At 37.5% G+C, this 18526-nt stretch overlaps 1 protein-coding gene across 2 annotated transcripts; it reads right to left on the bottom strand.

Moving 5' to 3' along the window:
* Positions 1-9138: 9138 nt before the first annotated feature.
* Positions 9139-16848, bottom strand: LOC139973721 (microfibril-associated glycoprotein 4-like). 2 transcript variants are annotated; one of them, XM_071980569.1, is made up of 6 exons: positions 16491-16848; positions 15846-16096; positions 14820-15131; positions 13698-13962; positions 12852-12972; positions 9139-12586 (listed from the first exon to the last, which is right to left on the bottom strand). In XM_071980569.1, the coding sequence occupies exons 1-6, from the start codon at positions 16558-16560 to the stop codon at positions 12556-12558; spliced, it is 1050 nt and encodes a 349-aa protein (XP_071836670.1). In that variant the 5' UTR covers positions 16561-16848; the 3' UTR covers positions 9139-12555. The 2 variants fall into 2 exon arrangements, with proteins under 2 accessions (XP_071836670.1, XP_071836669.1); XM_071980568.1 differs by having other exon boundaries at positions 9139-12972.
* Positions 16849-18526: the final 1678 nt, after the last annotated feature.

Here is an 18526-nt window from a genome sequence, read left to right on the forward strand (position 1 = left end):
ATGTTGTATAACTCATGTTAATTTGGATGTGTGAGTGAGAAAGTTACTTCATTGCTATGTCTTGATATGTAATACCACCATCTACAACTTTTCAGCAAAGATTAGACTAAAATGGCTGGTTCCTTTTCACCAACACCATAAATAACATCACTAATTCACTCTGTATAGGATTCTGTAGAGGAGTGTAATTCACTCTTTAAAGAGTGGTCCCTCTTTACACTTCCTTGAAAGAGTTAAAATTCATTCAATTAGAGTGAATTTTTAGAGTGTATGCAGGCCTATCGTGAGGTTGGCTCAAACGTCGGGTGGAAGAGGGTGGGGTGGTTCCACTCACTGGGCATACTACTGTGTACTGAATCTGTGACAACATCATATTCACAAAAGTTGCATAAGTTACAGGACACGGGCATTTTACCCTCCATATATTGTGGTTGCCTCTCCGTAAATTGTTTGTGCCCCCCCCCCACCCCACCAAGACAGATTTTCCAATAATGAGAAAAATTTGGAGGTGACAAAAAAATAATAATAAGATAATTCCTGATACAAAAAATTGTATTGGTGCAGAACATATGTATAGCAATTAAACTTCATTTTAAATTTTGAACAGATGTACTCCATTAGGCTTTAATTCAATCGATTTAGCTTTGAGTACTCAGAGATATATCTCACACACGACACTGGTGGTTTGATATCTCTGAAGAATAACCACATTAAAGCTGAAGAGCGCCACAGTTTTATCCAAACAAGTTAGAATACAACGGAGGGAGACAAACCCAACCAACATCATTAGCTTATACACCATAGATTTTCTTAAAGAACAACCCACCCCACCCCCTCAGAAATATCTTATAATAATAATCTTATAATAATCACCAGTTATGTTTAACGACGCTTATTGTTGTGGACATTTTTGATACATATGGCATTCCGTAGTACTGTTTGTCTAAAACGGAAAAAATCTGTAAATTACATTTGCACTTCTAAAAAGCTTCATTTCGTTTGGTTACTTCCTCTCTGTTTTAATTGATTTATTTTTAATTAGATATTGTAAAGTAGCGAAATGTTCTTTTTTCGGTGTTTAAGTGATGTCATTGGTGCAGTATTTGTCTCTCACACTCGATTTTAAAGAAATAAAAAAAATTATGTAATACTTAACCTTTACCACTACATTTGATACGCGTTCTGACGGTTATTCAGAAACAAAAACACACTCGGGATGAGTGGTTATCTCACAAGTAATATACCAATTATAAAAATATTACCCAGACGGGGCCTTAAAAGGTCATCGATATATTCGCCCTATACATAATATGTTATAGCATACACTTAAGATATGGTTCCTCCATATATGAGATATTCAATTGACTATATGTTAGTAAATTTCCAGTGGCTTGGAATAATTTATATGACTGAGCCCCCCAGGAAATTATTTTGGCACTCTCAGTCTAGCAGTTTTTGTGTTAGTGTGTTTGACATTTTCGTCCATAATATCGGTCTGGACATTGCTGGACACATATGCATACGCACAGATCATTGCAAGATAATACTAACAATGCATGCAGCTTGTATGACTTCAAATGGAAGCAGGACACTTCGCCCAACAACCATTTCGCCCAACTGCCATTTCGCCCAACCAGCCTGGTCATTTCGCCCAACCAGCCTGGTCATTTCGCCCAACCAGCCTGGTCATTTCGCCCAACCAGCCTGGTCATTTCGCCCAACCAGCCTGGTCATTTCGCCCAACCAGCCTGGTCATTTCGCCCAACCAGCCTGGTCATTTCGCCCAACCAGCCTGGTCATTTCGCCCAACCAGCCTGGTCATTTCGCCCAACCAGCCTGGTCATTTCGCCCAACCAGCCTGGTCATTTCGCCCAACCAGCCTGGTCATTTCGCCCAACCAGCCTGGTCATTTCGCCCAACCTTGATTAAATATGATACTTCAAAAGGAAACGTTCGGGAATTCGGGGATACGAACCGAATATTAAGGAAACTTGAGGATGGATCAGTGTGTTAGTGGTTAGGTTTGATAGTAAACGTTCGAATATTCAGGAATATTAAGGAAACTTGAAGTCCTTTACTTTGTATAACTTTAGTAAGGAGAGGTTCGGGAATTTTTAACGTTACAGGATACGAACCGAATATTAAGGAATCTTGAGGATGGATCAGTGTTTTAGGGGTTAGGTTTGATAGTAAACGTTCGGGAATTGTTAACGTTACGGGATACGAACCGAGTAATAAAGAAACTTGAAGTCGTGGTTTAATTGATTCCATAATTGATTACATATAGTTCCTCAAATATGCAAACGGCTCTTCTAAGGGCCACTCAATGCTCTAGAAAAAAAGACAACTATACAGTTCCTCAAACATGCAAAGGGCTCATTACGTAACTTTTGTCAGACTACGATCGACATCGAACGGACATCACTTTATTAACCTACCAATAATATAACCCAAAATAAATCAAATTACACTAGTGAAATAGAAACGGTTATATTATTTCACACCGATTCCCCTTTGTTTGTATAATAATATAACTTCCATATAATAATAATATAACTTCCAATAATATAACCCAAAATAAACCAAATTGAACTAGTGAAATAGAAACGGTTATATTATTTTCATGTTTGCTAACAGTATTTGTACCAGAGGTCATTGTCTTAAACTCCAAAAGTCACATAGTAGGATTAATATTCGGCATAACTTTTTTCTAACAGGGTTGTGAATGAGTGGAATGGTTTGTCTGAGAAAGTTGTACTTGCAAGTAGTGTCAATGGGTTTAAGAATGCTTTGGACAAGCACTTTAAGCATTGTAATCGGGTTTGAGTGTTAGTGTCTTTAGTTTTTTTTTTCTCTCTCTCTATAGGGTCCTTAATGGGGACTTAAGTGTCCCTCCTGATCCTTTTTTTCTACTAAACTAAACTAAACACCGATTCCCCTTTGTTTGTATAATAATATAACTTCCATTGTATGCGTAAACGCCTAAAGTAGTGTAATCCTCCCATTATACCCGAAATAACTGCTCAGATTTCGATCGATATCGAGCGGACTTCACTTTATTTACCTATTACGAAGTAACCTAACCCAAAATAAATCAAATTGAACTAGTGGAATAGAAAAAGTAATATTATTCTGACTGAATATTAGTAAAAATAAGGTTGGGCGAAATGACCATGCTGGTTGGGCGAAATGACCATGCTGGTTGGGCGAAATGACTATGATGGTTGGGCGAAATGACCATGTTGGTTGGGCGAAATGACCAGGTTGGTTGGGCGAAATGACCAGGCTGGTTGGGCGAAATGGCAGTTGGGCGAAATGGTTGTTGGGCGAAGTGACTAGAAAGCCCTCAAATGATGTGTTTACAATGCATTTCAAATATAGCAAATGAGATATCAATTTTTAGATGTCACCCAGGGGTATATACACAATGGATTGACCTTAACATTTAAGTATGCAACGAGGAGCCGACGTCATTACCATTGTAGCATTAAAAGAAAACGTAAGAAAACACACACAAAAAAGCACAAAAAAACCCAGAGGAAATGATTCTGTTTCTGTTTCTTCATGTTTGCTTTATAATTGTTACTTTCATTGATATTGGAGACAACTTTGGGACCGACTTGGAATCGACTTTTGATATTCACTAGGGTGAGACACTCACCCACCCACCCCTTCCCTCGAAAGTACACTCTATAGGAACAGTCAAAGGGAAATTGGAATGGCTATACAGACTATAGGCTACATAAATTGCACTCAATTCTTTCTTTTGCTTGTTGACCTATTGTAATATATTCTACCTACTGTTATCTTTTAAAACGCTTTCGTATGGTTACGATTAATCTTTCACAAACAAGCCTGTGAAGAACTTTACTTTATTACTTTTGTAATACATGAGTAAAAGCTGGTATGCACCTGCACAAGGTATACACTTCTGTAAATTTGTGACGTCATTCTGGCATAAGCGAGTTATTAATTGTCTTTCAGGGAAAGCAATGTGCTTCCGTTAGGTCAGCGTAGGTTCCAGTGATTAAAACCATAGCAACTATATCTATATACCAAAGTGTATAGTGCAAACACATCTAATATTAAAATGAAAACAGCATGTATGCATGATAAAACAGTTTAGAAATATATGTATAGATAGTTCGTAAGATTCTAACAAGGTTAAATAACACATAAAAATGAATAAGCAATGAACTGAAGTTATATTAAAGGTTCTAAATGATCAGACTGTATATGAATATTGCAGCACGGTAAATTAAATAATTCCGATATACAGTTGAATTCTGAATTTCTGAACTACGGAAAGATGTACGTACGGATCTCTGAGGTATTTGCTGGATTCGATCAAAAGACCGGTGTAAGTGGAACACGCAATGTATGGTTTTTGTCAACAGTTTTGTCCGTCAACAGTTTTACAACAGTTTGCTTCACGTACACAGATTTTTTAATATTTCGTGCCTCAAACAAGGCTTTTATTTACACTTTTTTTCTCGTGCACAGAGAGCAAAAACCAAAATCACAAACGTGTACATTATGCAAAAACCAAAGTACATACAACAATACAAAATAAAAAAACACACATATGATCTTGTTATTTATATTACATTACATTATGGGAAATTACAAGTCATTCAATCAAAAACTCAAGTATCATTGTTACAATATGCCTCTAGAACATTCCATTTGCCAATGAATTTTACCATGTTGCCATTATTTACTGCAATCTGCTTTCTAACTTATAGTGAAATTTTATGAAATAGTAAAATGCTGCAATTGAAGGAATTTGATTCCTGAATCTTTCATCATAAATGACTTTTTTTTACTAAAATGAAGCACAAATTGATTCACGTACATGCACAGATGATACGAGGAACTGTTGAAATATTTGAACTGTTGAAATTAAAACTGACTATTATTGCACTGTCCGTATATTTCGGAGCAGCTGCATGGGCGCTATTATTCACCTGTTAACCGATACCCTCAGTCAAAATACATATAGTTTGAAGGTTTATATACACGTACAGATGAAACCAGTCACCTGTAACTGGCTGAACTTTAGCCTATTGAAACAAATAGTCAACACATCCGTGCACAAAGTACAATTAAGTGACTTTAATATCAGTGGTCCTCTATGGACGCCCTGCGGGTCCATTCCGGCGCGAGCAAGATTCAATTTTATACCCGCGAAACTGCGAAAGGAACATCGCCCCCACAATCTTGCAACAACAGGCTTAACTTCCACCCTATACGATTGCGCAATCTAGGTGTAATTAGTTTTATAGTGATGTTTTATTCTTACCGACCCCTTTGTTCCAACGAATGAGTTTTTTTATGGTCCTCGTAGGAAATTAATGAAGATCCCTCGCTCTGTTGTATGTTTCGCAGAACATTTTGAATGATTCATATCACTGCATTAAAATATGTAAAATAAAAATTGTCACCCTCCTCCCAACATTTCATTTCAAAAATTTCAAAAAGTTTGAATAATCTTTGATCCATTTGTGATGTCCACATTCGTTACACCCCCCTAGCCAATTTGGCCCATATGGGTCGAAGACTCGCTTTGATAAATCTTTTTTTTTTGCTTCCAGGAAGTCGATTAATCTACAAACACCGAAATCTGTAAGTAATGTCATATCTCTAATATGGTTACATTTCACTGTGCCATTGTTTTTCCATTGAAAATATGAATCATAGAGATCTTTATCCTTTGATACCCTTAGGATATAGTCTGCCAAATCCTTCAACGAATCAAAATCGTCAGCGTGAATGAACGAATTAGACGGAGCCTGTCGTTCGTAATCCACTTTTGGGGCACCTATTACAACAGGAATAGCTTTAAAGAGAGAGAGACAACATTCCAAAATTTTTCTGTAATATAACCCCCACAACAACTATTTTCGAATGCAGCAATAAATTTGTACTTTCTGAAAACCCTTGTGCAGTTCAACCAAGATTGCTTAGGACAGGATATTTCACCACAATCCCCGTACATGTCGATTGGTATGTAGTTTCCAAGATCATGTACGGCATCCGATCTCCTCCACATTGGGGTACTGCAATGACTTGAGATCCACGCCATCAAATGTTCCTTCTGATAGAAATTTGACTCGAACTTTAAAGCTGTTTTTTCCTCACCGGTGAAGGGAGAGAAAGCTCCATATGGGGTAGAAATATCTGATTTGGGATGATACGTAGAACTAATGTTAAAATGAATATCATTAATTTCTATGGGTGGAATAAACATCCTGGAAGTAAACGCACTCTCCTCGGTTGCAAATACCCACAGTTGATTATGTTGCCTTCTTTTCGCAAGTTCCTGCCAAATGTCAATGTCACCAATTATCCCCGAGAAAATCAATACATCTGCTCGTAGTTGAGTATTACCAGATTCATAGGTAGCTTTTTCAATTCGGACCGACGAATTTTCAATCCGTAGTTCGCAAGTAACGAATCTTGAAAGTATTAATTTATTTGCCCAAAAGACCGAAGTGGCGACAATAGCTACTCGGTATTGCACATCAGCACCTTCGACATGCGTTTGTAAACCCCTTGACATAACATCTCTTTGAAGAGGGATTGTTGAGTCATACAATAATTTACCGTCCATCGTTAATAAACCGAAGCAAGTTATCGAAACTGTTAAGAACATAACCGAGACACAAGCAATTAAGATACTTTTGGTGTTTGCCATCGTCAGCAAACAGTCGATGATAAATCAAAGCAATATCAAAAATAAGCTCCACGAAAGGGACAAATAAAATCCGAACGACTGAAATGTATTAACAGAAGTATAACGTCATATATAGCTATATGTGTCGTCGAAAAAGTGGAGTTCAATCAGTGAATATTCATGTTGTCAAAGGCCGTCCATATGACTCGCGTACTACTAATTTTCTGTTAACGTTTGAATCCAGATGTAACATTATTATAAGGTAACTATGATGATAAAATGAATGATGCTAGACTAAGGCCTTCTGACAAATCATGCCAGTGTGGTGTAACATCAATCGGCGGCTAGTAAATAGGCATTCCGCTGAGTTTGAAGGTGAACGCGAATTATGCCATTGTTTATACGAATGCTATAAATGAACAAAATAGTAGGCCTATTGATACCAAATTCTCCTTCAATTGTGTTCGGTCAAGGTGATCCCTTTCTCTGAAGTGTGATACCAGCTTATCAGGGAAAATACTGTCCTTTTGAATTGATTTTGGAAGATTGTATTTGGTAGATGTGGCACATAGCGTGAGTCCCCTTTGGTCAAACTGACTGCATCCAACCAGACACTGTTCATCTCAGTTGTGGGCTTCTTCGAATAACCTATATAATGAGCTGCTATAGTTCTAGACTATATTCAGACCTACATCCTTGCAGTCTAATTAACACTCTGCATTCTGCAATAAACGCACACGAACCGATGTCATTTCCTGACCTGGTTTGGCAGATTCCCTACAGTTACATTGTTATTTAAATGTTATTTTAAGGTATACTTCTGTTATCTCACCGCTCCCATAGGAAACTAAGTAGGCCTTGGCTAGTAATATAGGCTCTAGTATTACTTGCCATTTTTTCTGTTCATTTCATGTATATATTGCACAGGCATGTACTATAGAACAATTACCTCTCTTCTTGTACCTATAGTGTACATTGCATTTAGATATATCACAAATAAATCCCCATTTCATCACTTCCCAAATGAGCTTACATGACTACCTCAAAACCAAACCCTAATCCCCACCCCCCTTCCTCTCCAACCTTGTCGCACATCAGACTTCTGTATAATTGCATCCAATGGAAACACGTAAGAAGTTAGCAATTCGGTCTACCTCAAGCCAACGTCAACCTCCTTCCACCTCCGAAAAACTCCCCACTCGGGCAATCAGAAATGTCTTTCAAGAATCGGAGCTATTCTCAATAATTGGCTGTAAATTCACTCAAAAGTACAACATGAGGTGGGGGCGGGGGGACTATATATATATATATATATATATATATATATATGGTCGACTTAGGAATTTTCACCCAACTCCCTTAACATGTAAGAATATTTGAAAGCTCCCAAATAGTAACATAATCAACTGTCTGATTGCAAAATTTGACAAAGATACAACTCTACCAGCAGCAGTAGCTAAAATTTCTTGCATAGATACGTAAAATGATCTGTTCATAGTTACTTTAGTTTCAATTATACAAAACATCATACCATGAACATTCCAAAAAAACCTAATCTTCTGTGTCCTGTGAGATCTGCAACTTAAACATGCTGGTATATAATTGAGCATTGTAGTACCGTTCCAACGAAATAAACTTACTATCAGTTATTTGACAGGATTATGATGCAATACTATTAATCAAAATGGATCAATACTTATACATCCTCAAGTTAGAGGATGGATCTTGAATATTTCGTGGTAGCCAGTTAACACTGAAATTATTTTTCTTTACTTTTCACATAAATACCCCACCTCTTTAACGTTTACAGTAAACATCATTTTAAAGCTAAAGATAAATCAAAATCAACTGTCGGCCATGAAGAAAATGACAAAGATAGACTTTTCCTGTAGTTACCCATATATAAGCAGTATTTTCATAATCTGCTGCAGATGATAGTTTAATTTCAACTAAGAGTCAACAATTAACCATTACCAAATAAAGAATGAAGAATGAAATGAACCGATATAGTTATCTTGAAAGAAAATGGAACAATAGTGAACTTTGTGACATGAAACATATTTGCATTAAAACTGACCATTAGCATTCTTGTGACACTAAATGCTATGACAGTATATCAATTTCATGTTACAGTTTGTGTAATAAATGTTACATTCACCATGGTGAGCACACAATCATCACATTGATTGGATTTATTAATATAAGGATGAGTATTAAGCACAACGAATCTAAGCACTCTTACAATAACAACAATCCCTCAAGTCATCCGATGTGACGGGTCTGGAAATGTAATGACAAAGAAACAACTCTTCCTGAAGTCAATTTAAAACAAGCAAAACTTTAGATACACAGTGATTTGTTCATTATTATAGTTAAATTTGAATTAGCATGCAAACCAATCAAAACAAGTAGTGGCGAAATGAAAGGATATAATCTTTTTTTTACTATCAGAAACTGGAAGATATACATCAAAGTGAACTTTGAGATGTGGAAACATGTGGAATGCTGACTATGACGACTGCTACACTGTAGTTACATTGTCTTTGTTGTTGGCACGGTAAGCACGAACATCCTGAATCTGCTTGCACTTTACACTACCAGTCCAGGCAACTCATAAACAACTTTTTGGTAAAATTCCCATGCATCAAGACATGCCTTTTGGGATTCCAGATTAAACACATACAATGATTTGAAGCACACATCAATGGCCTTCATAAATGTCCTCTGAGGTAGGGCATGTCTCTCGATGATCACAAATAACTGCTGAGGATGTATTTTGCCTTCTCCAAGAAGTAACACATATGGCCGCTGAGGCTTTTCTGAAATATTTTGCAAATAATCCAGGGGCGTAGCCGGGATTTTTAAAGTTGTAGGCACGACTATCTGAGCGGAGCGCCACCATCAGTTTGCGCGGAGCGTACAAGAAAATGTTTGGTTTTACAAACCCCCCAGATGGCCGGAAACGGCCCTTCCCGAGTGTTCATTCTGGTTCCCTGGCCTCTTGCTAACTTGAGACACCTCATTCAATATCACTTTTAAACCCCAAAAACAAACGAGCTAAAATAGTACGTAATGATACCCAATTCTGAGTTTACAAGCGCAAATATGAATGTGTGAATGTTGAGAAAAAATAGTGAAATGTAGGCTCAACCCTAGTTAGCGTAAGTACTTACACTTTGATGAAAATGACGCCGATGTAGAACATCTTGAATGAACCCAAGAGATGTTGGTATCGAAAAGGCTGTTTAGGAACTTCGACGGCGATCGTGACAACAACAGGCAACAAAGTTATTGCAGCTCTATAAAGTATGTTAATCAACGATAGGCTTATTTGACTGTGGAATGTTTCTCAACTGAAATGTTATCTGCGTAAACGGGTTCTTAACTAGATGTTAAAAACCTGACAAGGTCGGATCCTAGTCTTTTTCGGCGGGTAGAGTGTTGAATGAAACGGCACGCGATAGAAATGACAGCCTAGATGACAGAAGAATAGGCCACTTAATTAGCCATATTCTTGCTACGTTCATTTCAATAGTTTTTCCTGTCTAGATTCTTAAACTCGTCCAGCAAGTTTATGGATCTGAATTATGGGTGTTTTAAAAAAAAAAGATAACTTGGCCAAAAATTTGTAGGCCCGGGCCTACAGTGCTACATACTGGCTACGCACTGTAGGCCCTTCTATTTTGTAATGTCTGTCAATAAGAAAAAGACCTGTGGTACATTACGCCCTGTCCACTGATTACTATGCATGATATCTGCACCAAAAACAACAGGGACTACCCTTGGGTTAATGGTTATAATCATACCTAGTATCAACTCAAACATAAATTGATTTTTTCAGATTTTGTGTTTACATGCTTATTGCAGAAATATTCTCATTTGGCCACGCCAATCATCAATATTTAATTAGCAAACCCAAAATGGCAGTTAAAACATAGTGATGATGGTCCCAAGGCTCCACACCAAATATTAAGTAAATGTCAGCTACTTGGAATTGCCTTGTTTTAAGTTTAGCACATTAAGCCCCCCAACTCCCCCCCCCCCAATTCCTATACAAGATATCTTCACTGCAAACAACAGGGAACACCAATCTGCTATGTATCAACTCAAAATAATGTAGGATTCTTGACATATCATGTATACAAGGAAGCATCTCACGCACAGGACATCACCATTAAAAAAGAAAGCCCAAGTGTTGGAGTGTTGGAAAACAATGTTCTCCAACCATATAATTTCTCCATTAAAAACATTCATCTTAAAAATCAGTACCTTTGACAAATTTACCCCTCTACCAGGATTTAAGTAGTTGGTAACAATTCTTCATTCCATTAAGATCAAATATATCTGCATCAAATGTTTGCATAGTATCCCAAACACAAACTGACATAATAACAAATGTGGTGGGCATAAGGTCAGGCAAACTTACACAATGGAAGTCTACGAAAGCCGCACATGATTCCTTTACATATAGTTGTTGCATCTCCCAGGAACAAGTTTGCCAACTGCATACTTAAGTTAAAGTTAGGCCTAAAGTACAGGTAGGCATGGCCGCACTAACATTTACATCGTCCTCGTCCTCGAAAGGGACTTTTATTGTGCTCATTTATATTTTTCTTCTCTCAAGAATGACAAAATTAAATACAAATAAAAACATACATAGATACATAAGTTACATGCTTTGTTAGTAATAATGATAACATATTTTTACATAAATATAACAAAAAACAATCGAAGAATGTTTGGTTACCTTTCATAAAGGCAACCAAAATGTTAATAAGAGCAAAAAAGTTATACCATGGTAGCCAGAACTTTTCCCATTTATCTTCAGTCATGTTGCTTGAAAGAGTATATATTTTTTTGCACCAAGCAAAATAATCTTTCAGAAAATGATTCATGTTATTGACTGAAGGACTTGTCTTCTTCAATTTTTGAAAGAAAGATGACATATTTTACCAAAATTATTATATGGTTAAAGATTTTATCAAACTTCCCACCAAGTAAAATCGATTTAGGATTTAAGACAAAAAAAAAATTGATGTAGGAAAGTGACTCGGGCTAGCCAAGATTTTGTAAAATCATTGAACATTGAAATAATTCTTTCTTTCCACACATAAAGTAGCAATGTACTGTATAGCACTAAGCACACCAGTCACAGTTGCCACAAGTTCCAGTTATTGTTATGGAACTTGTGCTTAATTGTAGAATGCCCGCCACCTTTTGAATCTCACACATTATGACCGGAAGTCCTTATAGTAAGCAATTGCTCCGGCAATTGATATCGTAGGAACAATAATGAATCTGAAGATTAATGACTCAACAAAGGTAGCTAGGTCAATTACAAAGAGTAGGCCTACACCATCATTAGTTACAACGCAAGGCTGGGATGTAATTGATGAACAATGGACCCTGTGGTATGGCCTAATCAGATCAGCCTACACGTGTTAAACTCTTTGTATCCTATAGGCTGTAAATATTTACACAGCAAACTGATCCTAACTTAAGTGCTATAGAAATAGAGCAGGCTATTGTTAGTAGTGTAGTAGTGCACTATACAAATGCTACAAAAAGGACCTAGTATATGCCTGTCGTGTTATGGCTAATATCTTTCACCAACGGTAGCTTACCCTTCGGTTTCTCTTTTCACTTAAGAAGTTATTCTTTTGCTATCTGAGGCAAGAGCTCGTCTCTGTTTTGAGATTTTGGTAAAATACTGGTAACATTTTTTTTATTGCATTCTCCCCTCTCTCTTAGGCTATGCCCATAACACACTTTGTTTGCAGTGTCCAAGACTGTTCCGAATTCTTTCCCTGGTTGGGTTAGTGTTGAAGTCAGCTCTTCCTTGGGGTCCCATTTCTATTGCCACCCATGCATGGCCCATGTTAGTCCTTGCTTTGATCCTTAAAACACAAGCTTTATAAAAAAAAAAAAAAAAAATTACTTCAAGTAACAACAGTTACAAAACAGAATATTTACAAAGATCGACAAGTGTTGACATCTTCAAAAGATTCCAACTTAAAGTAAACATCTATAAAGTCAATATGGTCTCAATTTCATCTCGACAAATTTAATATAATAGCGGGTATTATCAATCTGCTTCCAGAAAATACCATTCAATTCGGATACATTGTATTGGCCATTGGGATTGAAAAAACTGCACCATATCCTCGCGTCGTACCAAAAGGCTCCGTGGTTCTCCACAGCGCATTCAAAGTCAAATGTCCCCTCGACATTGTCGGCATTATCTCGGTCTTTGGTAGACCATGGCACACCAAGGCTAAATATCATTTTCGGACGACCTAAAAAAAAGAAAAGCATAATATATATATATATATATATATACACACACACACACATATATATATATATATATACACACACACACACACACATATATATATATATATATACACACACATATATATATATACACATATATATATATATATATATATATATATATAATATGTCACAAAAAACAGAACTAGTATTGTTCGATACAGGTGACAAACACCTACAGTGGAATTACGACCTTCCTTACCGGTTTCGAACCTCTAGACATACAGTCAGCGTCTATAACCTAGAGGTTAGGGTGTCCGTGTACAGAGCGGAAGGCCCGTATACATATATATATATTTTTTGTTTACTTGAAGAAAACAAACGAAAATTAAAAAATATATATATTTCTCGTGTGATTTTTGTTCAGCGTCTCGAAAAACGTGGGATAATAATAATAATGTTACTTATCTACTAATGTACACAGAACAGGAGCTAGCATTACATACCCAATGTTAATAATTGTACTAATGTACAATAGCTAGCATTATAAACATAATGTCAGTTACTGTATTGATGTACAAAAGCTAGCATTACATACCTAATGTAAATTGTCTATAGTAATGTACATTGTCTATAGTAATGTACAATAGCTAGCATAACAAACCTAATCCAGTTATGTACAATAGCTAGCATTACATACCTAATGTAACTAATCTAGTAATGTACAATAGCTAGGATTACAAACCTTCAGATCCGGTTCCAAGGATAAAATCCGTCAGGGTGTAATTGTTTTCTTCGTTTCCTATTCTGAAAATGTCATGCTCTGAGTAATCATACATATCATCAGTTGATACGACGTCAATACGGAGTTTGTACTCTCGTTGGTGAGTAATAAGGTGTATTTTGTCATTTCCGAGCCAATGTTCTTGGTCGACGTCTCCAAAGCCTTCTTTATAATCAGCCCAATTGAGGTAAAAGTCGACAGATCCGTCAACCCGACGCTGAAATACCTACACATTGAGAAAATTACGTTCAAACATGTAACGATGTGTGTCATAGTATAACGATAACTATTATCAGAACCCGATTTAAGAGTATAATTGAAAGAGTTGTGAGCTTGTAAGGTGGCCAACCCCCACCCACCCCACCACCCCACCCACCCCACCTACCCCTCGACAACGTGTTTGTTGAATATATATTGCCTTGAGTATCACGTCAGTGTTATGACGTAGTGAATGTTTTATTGAGACATGCGAACGGAATACATTATGCGATATTCAATAGTAACCAAAAATAACATGGAAACTTATACGGAAATGTAAAAATCACTCAGTCAAGGTAAACTATGAATAGTCGTAATACACAAAGTTACATGGCTGGAGATATTAACAGGCAGACTTACGTAATGCTGAAAAAAATCTTTTTAAGAAAAGTCACCCAGGAAAGAACCTGGGAACGAAAAACCGAACAACCTAACGACAGATCCGCTCTCAACCCTAGCCCCCTTTCTCGAGACTGTGAATGTGTAATCATCTTCAGGTGTGTATCACGATTCCCCTCCAAGGGTAAAAAAGATACTACACATGATCTTAGCCAAAGGCCGAGAAGCTGATAAACGAGAATAGCCACTGCAAAATTTAAACAAACGGGACCATGTCTCCAGAAGCTAGCTAGATAATGGCTGCAATATAACTTTTTTTGCACTGTCAACCCAGAACAGTGTGGCAATAGGCAAATATAAGGAAAAACAAATCTTAAAGGGCAGCATTGCATGAGGATGAGTGATCCCAAATGAAACATTCCTGACATGACATTCACGATTGACAGACAAGTATTATGAATACAAGACGATTGAAGCTGTACTCACCGTCCAGCCACCTCCCGAGGTAGCCATATCACAGTAGACTTCAAATGGTCCTCTTGTCCAGTTTCTCGGCGTGATCAGATAAGTACCATTTTCAACGAATCCAGCATTATGGTAGTCAGCGCAGTCGAGAGCCAAAGTACAATTTAATCCGTTGCCATAGAAACCATCGTCACAAATACATGGTACATCGTGGAGATTCTGTTGTTGGCATGTTGCATTATCGCTGCATCGAAATTCGTAATCACACACCAAGTCTCCCTGACTACATACACACAGCATCGAGCAGTCGTTGTTTATGAAGACTTCCCCCTGCTGCAGGGGAATGATAAAAGGAAAGGCCGTAACCTAAATTGTGTGTGTGTGTTTAGTATAAAATGGAAGGAAGAAGCGTTTAGTTCGATTACCAAACCTATCATGGAAGAGCGAAAAGATCCTCATATGAGTCTTCTTACAACAGTAACCGTTTTTTACATTGTAGCACCCGCGCATTCTTTAATTGACCTCTTTATATTATAGGGAGAAAAAAGCCTGCGATTAAATACCCACAGTTGGTATTGATGGGGGGGGGGGGGATGGGGTGGGGGAGGGGGAAGATGATACAGTCATTTCAGCATTAAGGGAAGAAGAAGCTCACACTTTACTCCTTTCCCCAATTTCCAAGTAACGTGGTACCATATGAAAAGATCAACTTCGAAAATGTATGTGAAATTATGTTTTCGTTTTTAAACTGTTATGACAGCCACACGGGCATTTATAGATATTTCCCATGGATTCTGGAAATATCGCATCAAATGTTATAAGTGACAATTATTCAACATATGTGCCCCCCCCCCCCCTTGTCATATCCTATCTTCATGAGAGGGACATGCAGTTGGTCGTCAATAATGTCCACGATCACCAACATCTGAATTGTTATGTTTGGCTGATGCGGTTGGACATTTTATAAGCCAGTTTTAACGTAGATATTATTATTGATTGTGATTGAATTTGAACAGTCTGTTAATTAACTATATAAATTTAACTTACTTGCAAGATCCCAACGTCTTCAACATAGCATCCGCAGTCTTCAATGGGAACACAGTCCTCCCCGTTCATCAAGAATCCATCCGGTGGACAAATGCAGATGTCAGAATCGGTACAGTTTCCGTGGCAACCAAAAGGGTCTACACAAGTTCCCAGACAGGTGCAGTTTCCCACTACCATGTTCATAGGGCATTTACTTATTTGAGACTGTTGCGAAGACATTTCCTCGAAAGTACATAAATCTATCAGAGGAGCTATGAAGAGAAAAACATACAATATATGTATTTATATATATATATATATATGTATTTATTTATATATATATATATATATATATTAATTTAATTTCAGTAAAATGGAATAATATGAAACTGAGATCAGATACACGAATTAACCATCCTCTAATATAATGGCCCAGATTGAAACACCGAACTATCACACGTTACAATGACAGTGAACAATGAATTGCACTGTTGCAGAGTGCATAATAACACTACGCGGAATTACCACAAGGAATCTATGAAAGTCGTGCATTATATCAGGCCACCGAGAAAGTCAGTTTAATTGAAACATCATCAAATTAGTGGACATGCAATGGGCCTCTATATAATAACACACTCTACCGCATACAAATATAATTTTACTTACCTACGGCATCAACTACACTGCATAACGTTAACGTCACGTTCAGCAGTATAGAAAAACGGCTACTAGTCATCTTATGTTCAGTGTGTAACTTGTCTGACAGTCTTAACACTATTGAAACCTATTCAATGAACTAAGAAGTATCTGTGATAGCGATATGAACAATTCCATGTGAATCACGATCTGAGTGTGCTTGTTCGCCTCTTGTTTCTAACTTCAGATAGTACGATCAACCAGTTATTATCATTTAATATTGCGTTCAAGTCACAATTTCCAAACTTTGCAATAATACTTTTGATCGACAAGACCACCTGCTTGTTTTTAGTTTTTCGAAGGAAATCAATTCACGAAGCTCAGTTACTCGTAGTGGTAAAGAATGTTATCGATTAATTTAGATTTGATAATTTTGAAAGTCTAGTAGATTAAAATGAAAGTTGAAACGCACAATGCCTTTATTCATGTTAGTGGGTTCCTCTGGAACAATAGTCTGCAGCAATATTGCTACATGTATTTTCTTTCTAAGAACATTTCCATTATAGCGTCTCCGATGCGAGGCTGCAATATCGCCAATGTGTGAGGGCGTTCGTACGAATATGTAGTACTGTTACGTGATAAAAGTACATGACCGGTGACCCCTTTTCCATTCACCGAGTATATATATATTTGGGCACTTCATTTGGGTGTTCTCAGTGTATTTATTGTAGTGCGCGTGCGCCCTACAATATTGGCATAAGTGAATGAAAACTACATGACTGGACGTTGAAACTTAAAAGTTTCATATAGTCTCTGTACATTTGCAGTTTCAGAGGCTGCAGCTGCGTAGCCAACTTATTCTGAACCTGTCAAGGCGCTCACAAGCGCCCTCACTTTGTAAGTACCTATATGACTTACTCCCTGGTGGGTTGTCTGCTCAAAATATAACACCATGAACAGCAGAAATATTCTTCCTTATACTGCAAGTACTCCACACTCACTACAATACTCACTCACTCACTCAGTCCCATGACTGTGAAGTTGTCGGGGAGACATAACGGTTGCAGCTGACATCGTCCTCCATGCAGATTTGTTAGCAGCAGTGGCGAGCAGGTCTGGCATGTCCAAGCCGGTTCAGTCCTACACGTTGTCGGACCAGTTTCTCCTCTGACGTCCTCGTCTGCGACCGCCCTCAATGCCCTGGAGTATTACATTGGAGATGCTATCATGCCTTGTGACGTGGCAAAACCACGCCAATTTCGGGCGTTTGACTGTTGACAGGAGTGGTTCATATGGGCCCACCAGGTCTCACGATCTTACGTTGGTCTTACGGTCGGTGTATAGATGCGAATCTTTGCAAAGTTCTTCCCTTAATATCGCAAGCACTCCACGCGCACTACGATACTGCGTATTTGCAAAGTTCTTTCTAATACTGCATGCACTTCATATGCACTACAATACTGCGTATGTGCAAAGTTCTTCCTGATACTGCAAGCACTTCACACGCACTACAATACTGCGTATGTGCAAAGTTCTTCCTGATACTGCAAGCACTTCACACGCACTACAATACTGCGTATGTGCAAAGTTCTTCCTGATACTGCAAGAACTTCTCGCGCAATACAATACTGCCATTTACAGGCATATGCAGATCTAGTTGTTTTTGCATTTTCTGAGATGTTTAGATAATCATCTAAACATTTTGACCTACATATGCAGAATATATCGGCAGGTTTTGTTAGCAATCGACTCCAACCACCAGAATATAACTTTAAGTGACAAACTGTGAAGGGTATTGGAACATCTTAGCCAACTGAACAATGGAAAGCACCAATAAATCTTTAACTGACGTCTAAGTGTGACATCATCAATAAGAAACAGAGCTACTAAACATCTCATGTGGTCAAATAAATCACCTTTAAACGGCCAATTTAAAATTATTAAAATTGGATGCTAATCTTCAGAATACTATTCATGCACCTTATCAACCTTAATACTGGAAAAATGACCCCCAAAATGGAAATGTTACTAGGGTTACAAAAACCTAAGGACATTTAATGGCGTGC

Source organism: Apostichopus japonicus, chromosome 9 (genome assembly GCF_037975245.1).
Source record: "Apostichopus japonicus isolate 1M-3 chromosome 9, ASM3797524v1, whole genome shotgun sequence".
NCBI lineage: Eukaryota > Metazoa > Echinodermata > Holothuroidea > Aspidochirotida > Stichopodidae > Apostichopus > Apostichopus japonicus.

Coding starts and splice junctions, on each gene's coding strand:
- LOC139973721 (XM_071980568.1), bottom strand. CDS start 16,560: ATGACTAGTAGCCGTTTTTCTATACTGCTGAACGTGACGTTAACGTTA. Junction 16,097..16,490: donor CAGTGTAGTTGATGCCGTAG/GTAAGTAAAATT, acceptor TTCTCTTCATAG/CTCCTCTGATAGATTTATGT. Junction 15,132..15,845: donor AAGACGTTGGGATCTTGCAA/GTAAGTTAAATT, acceptor ATTCCCCTGCAG/CAGGGGGAAGTCTTCATAAA.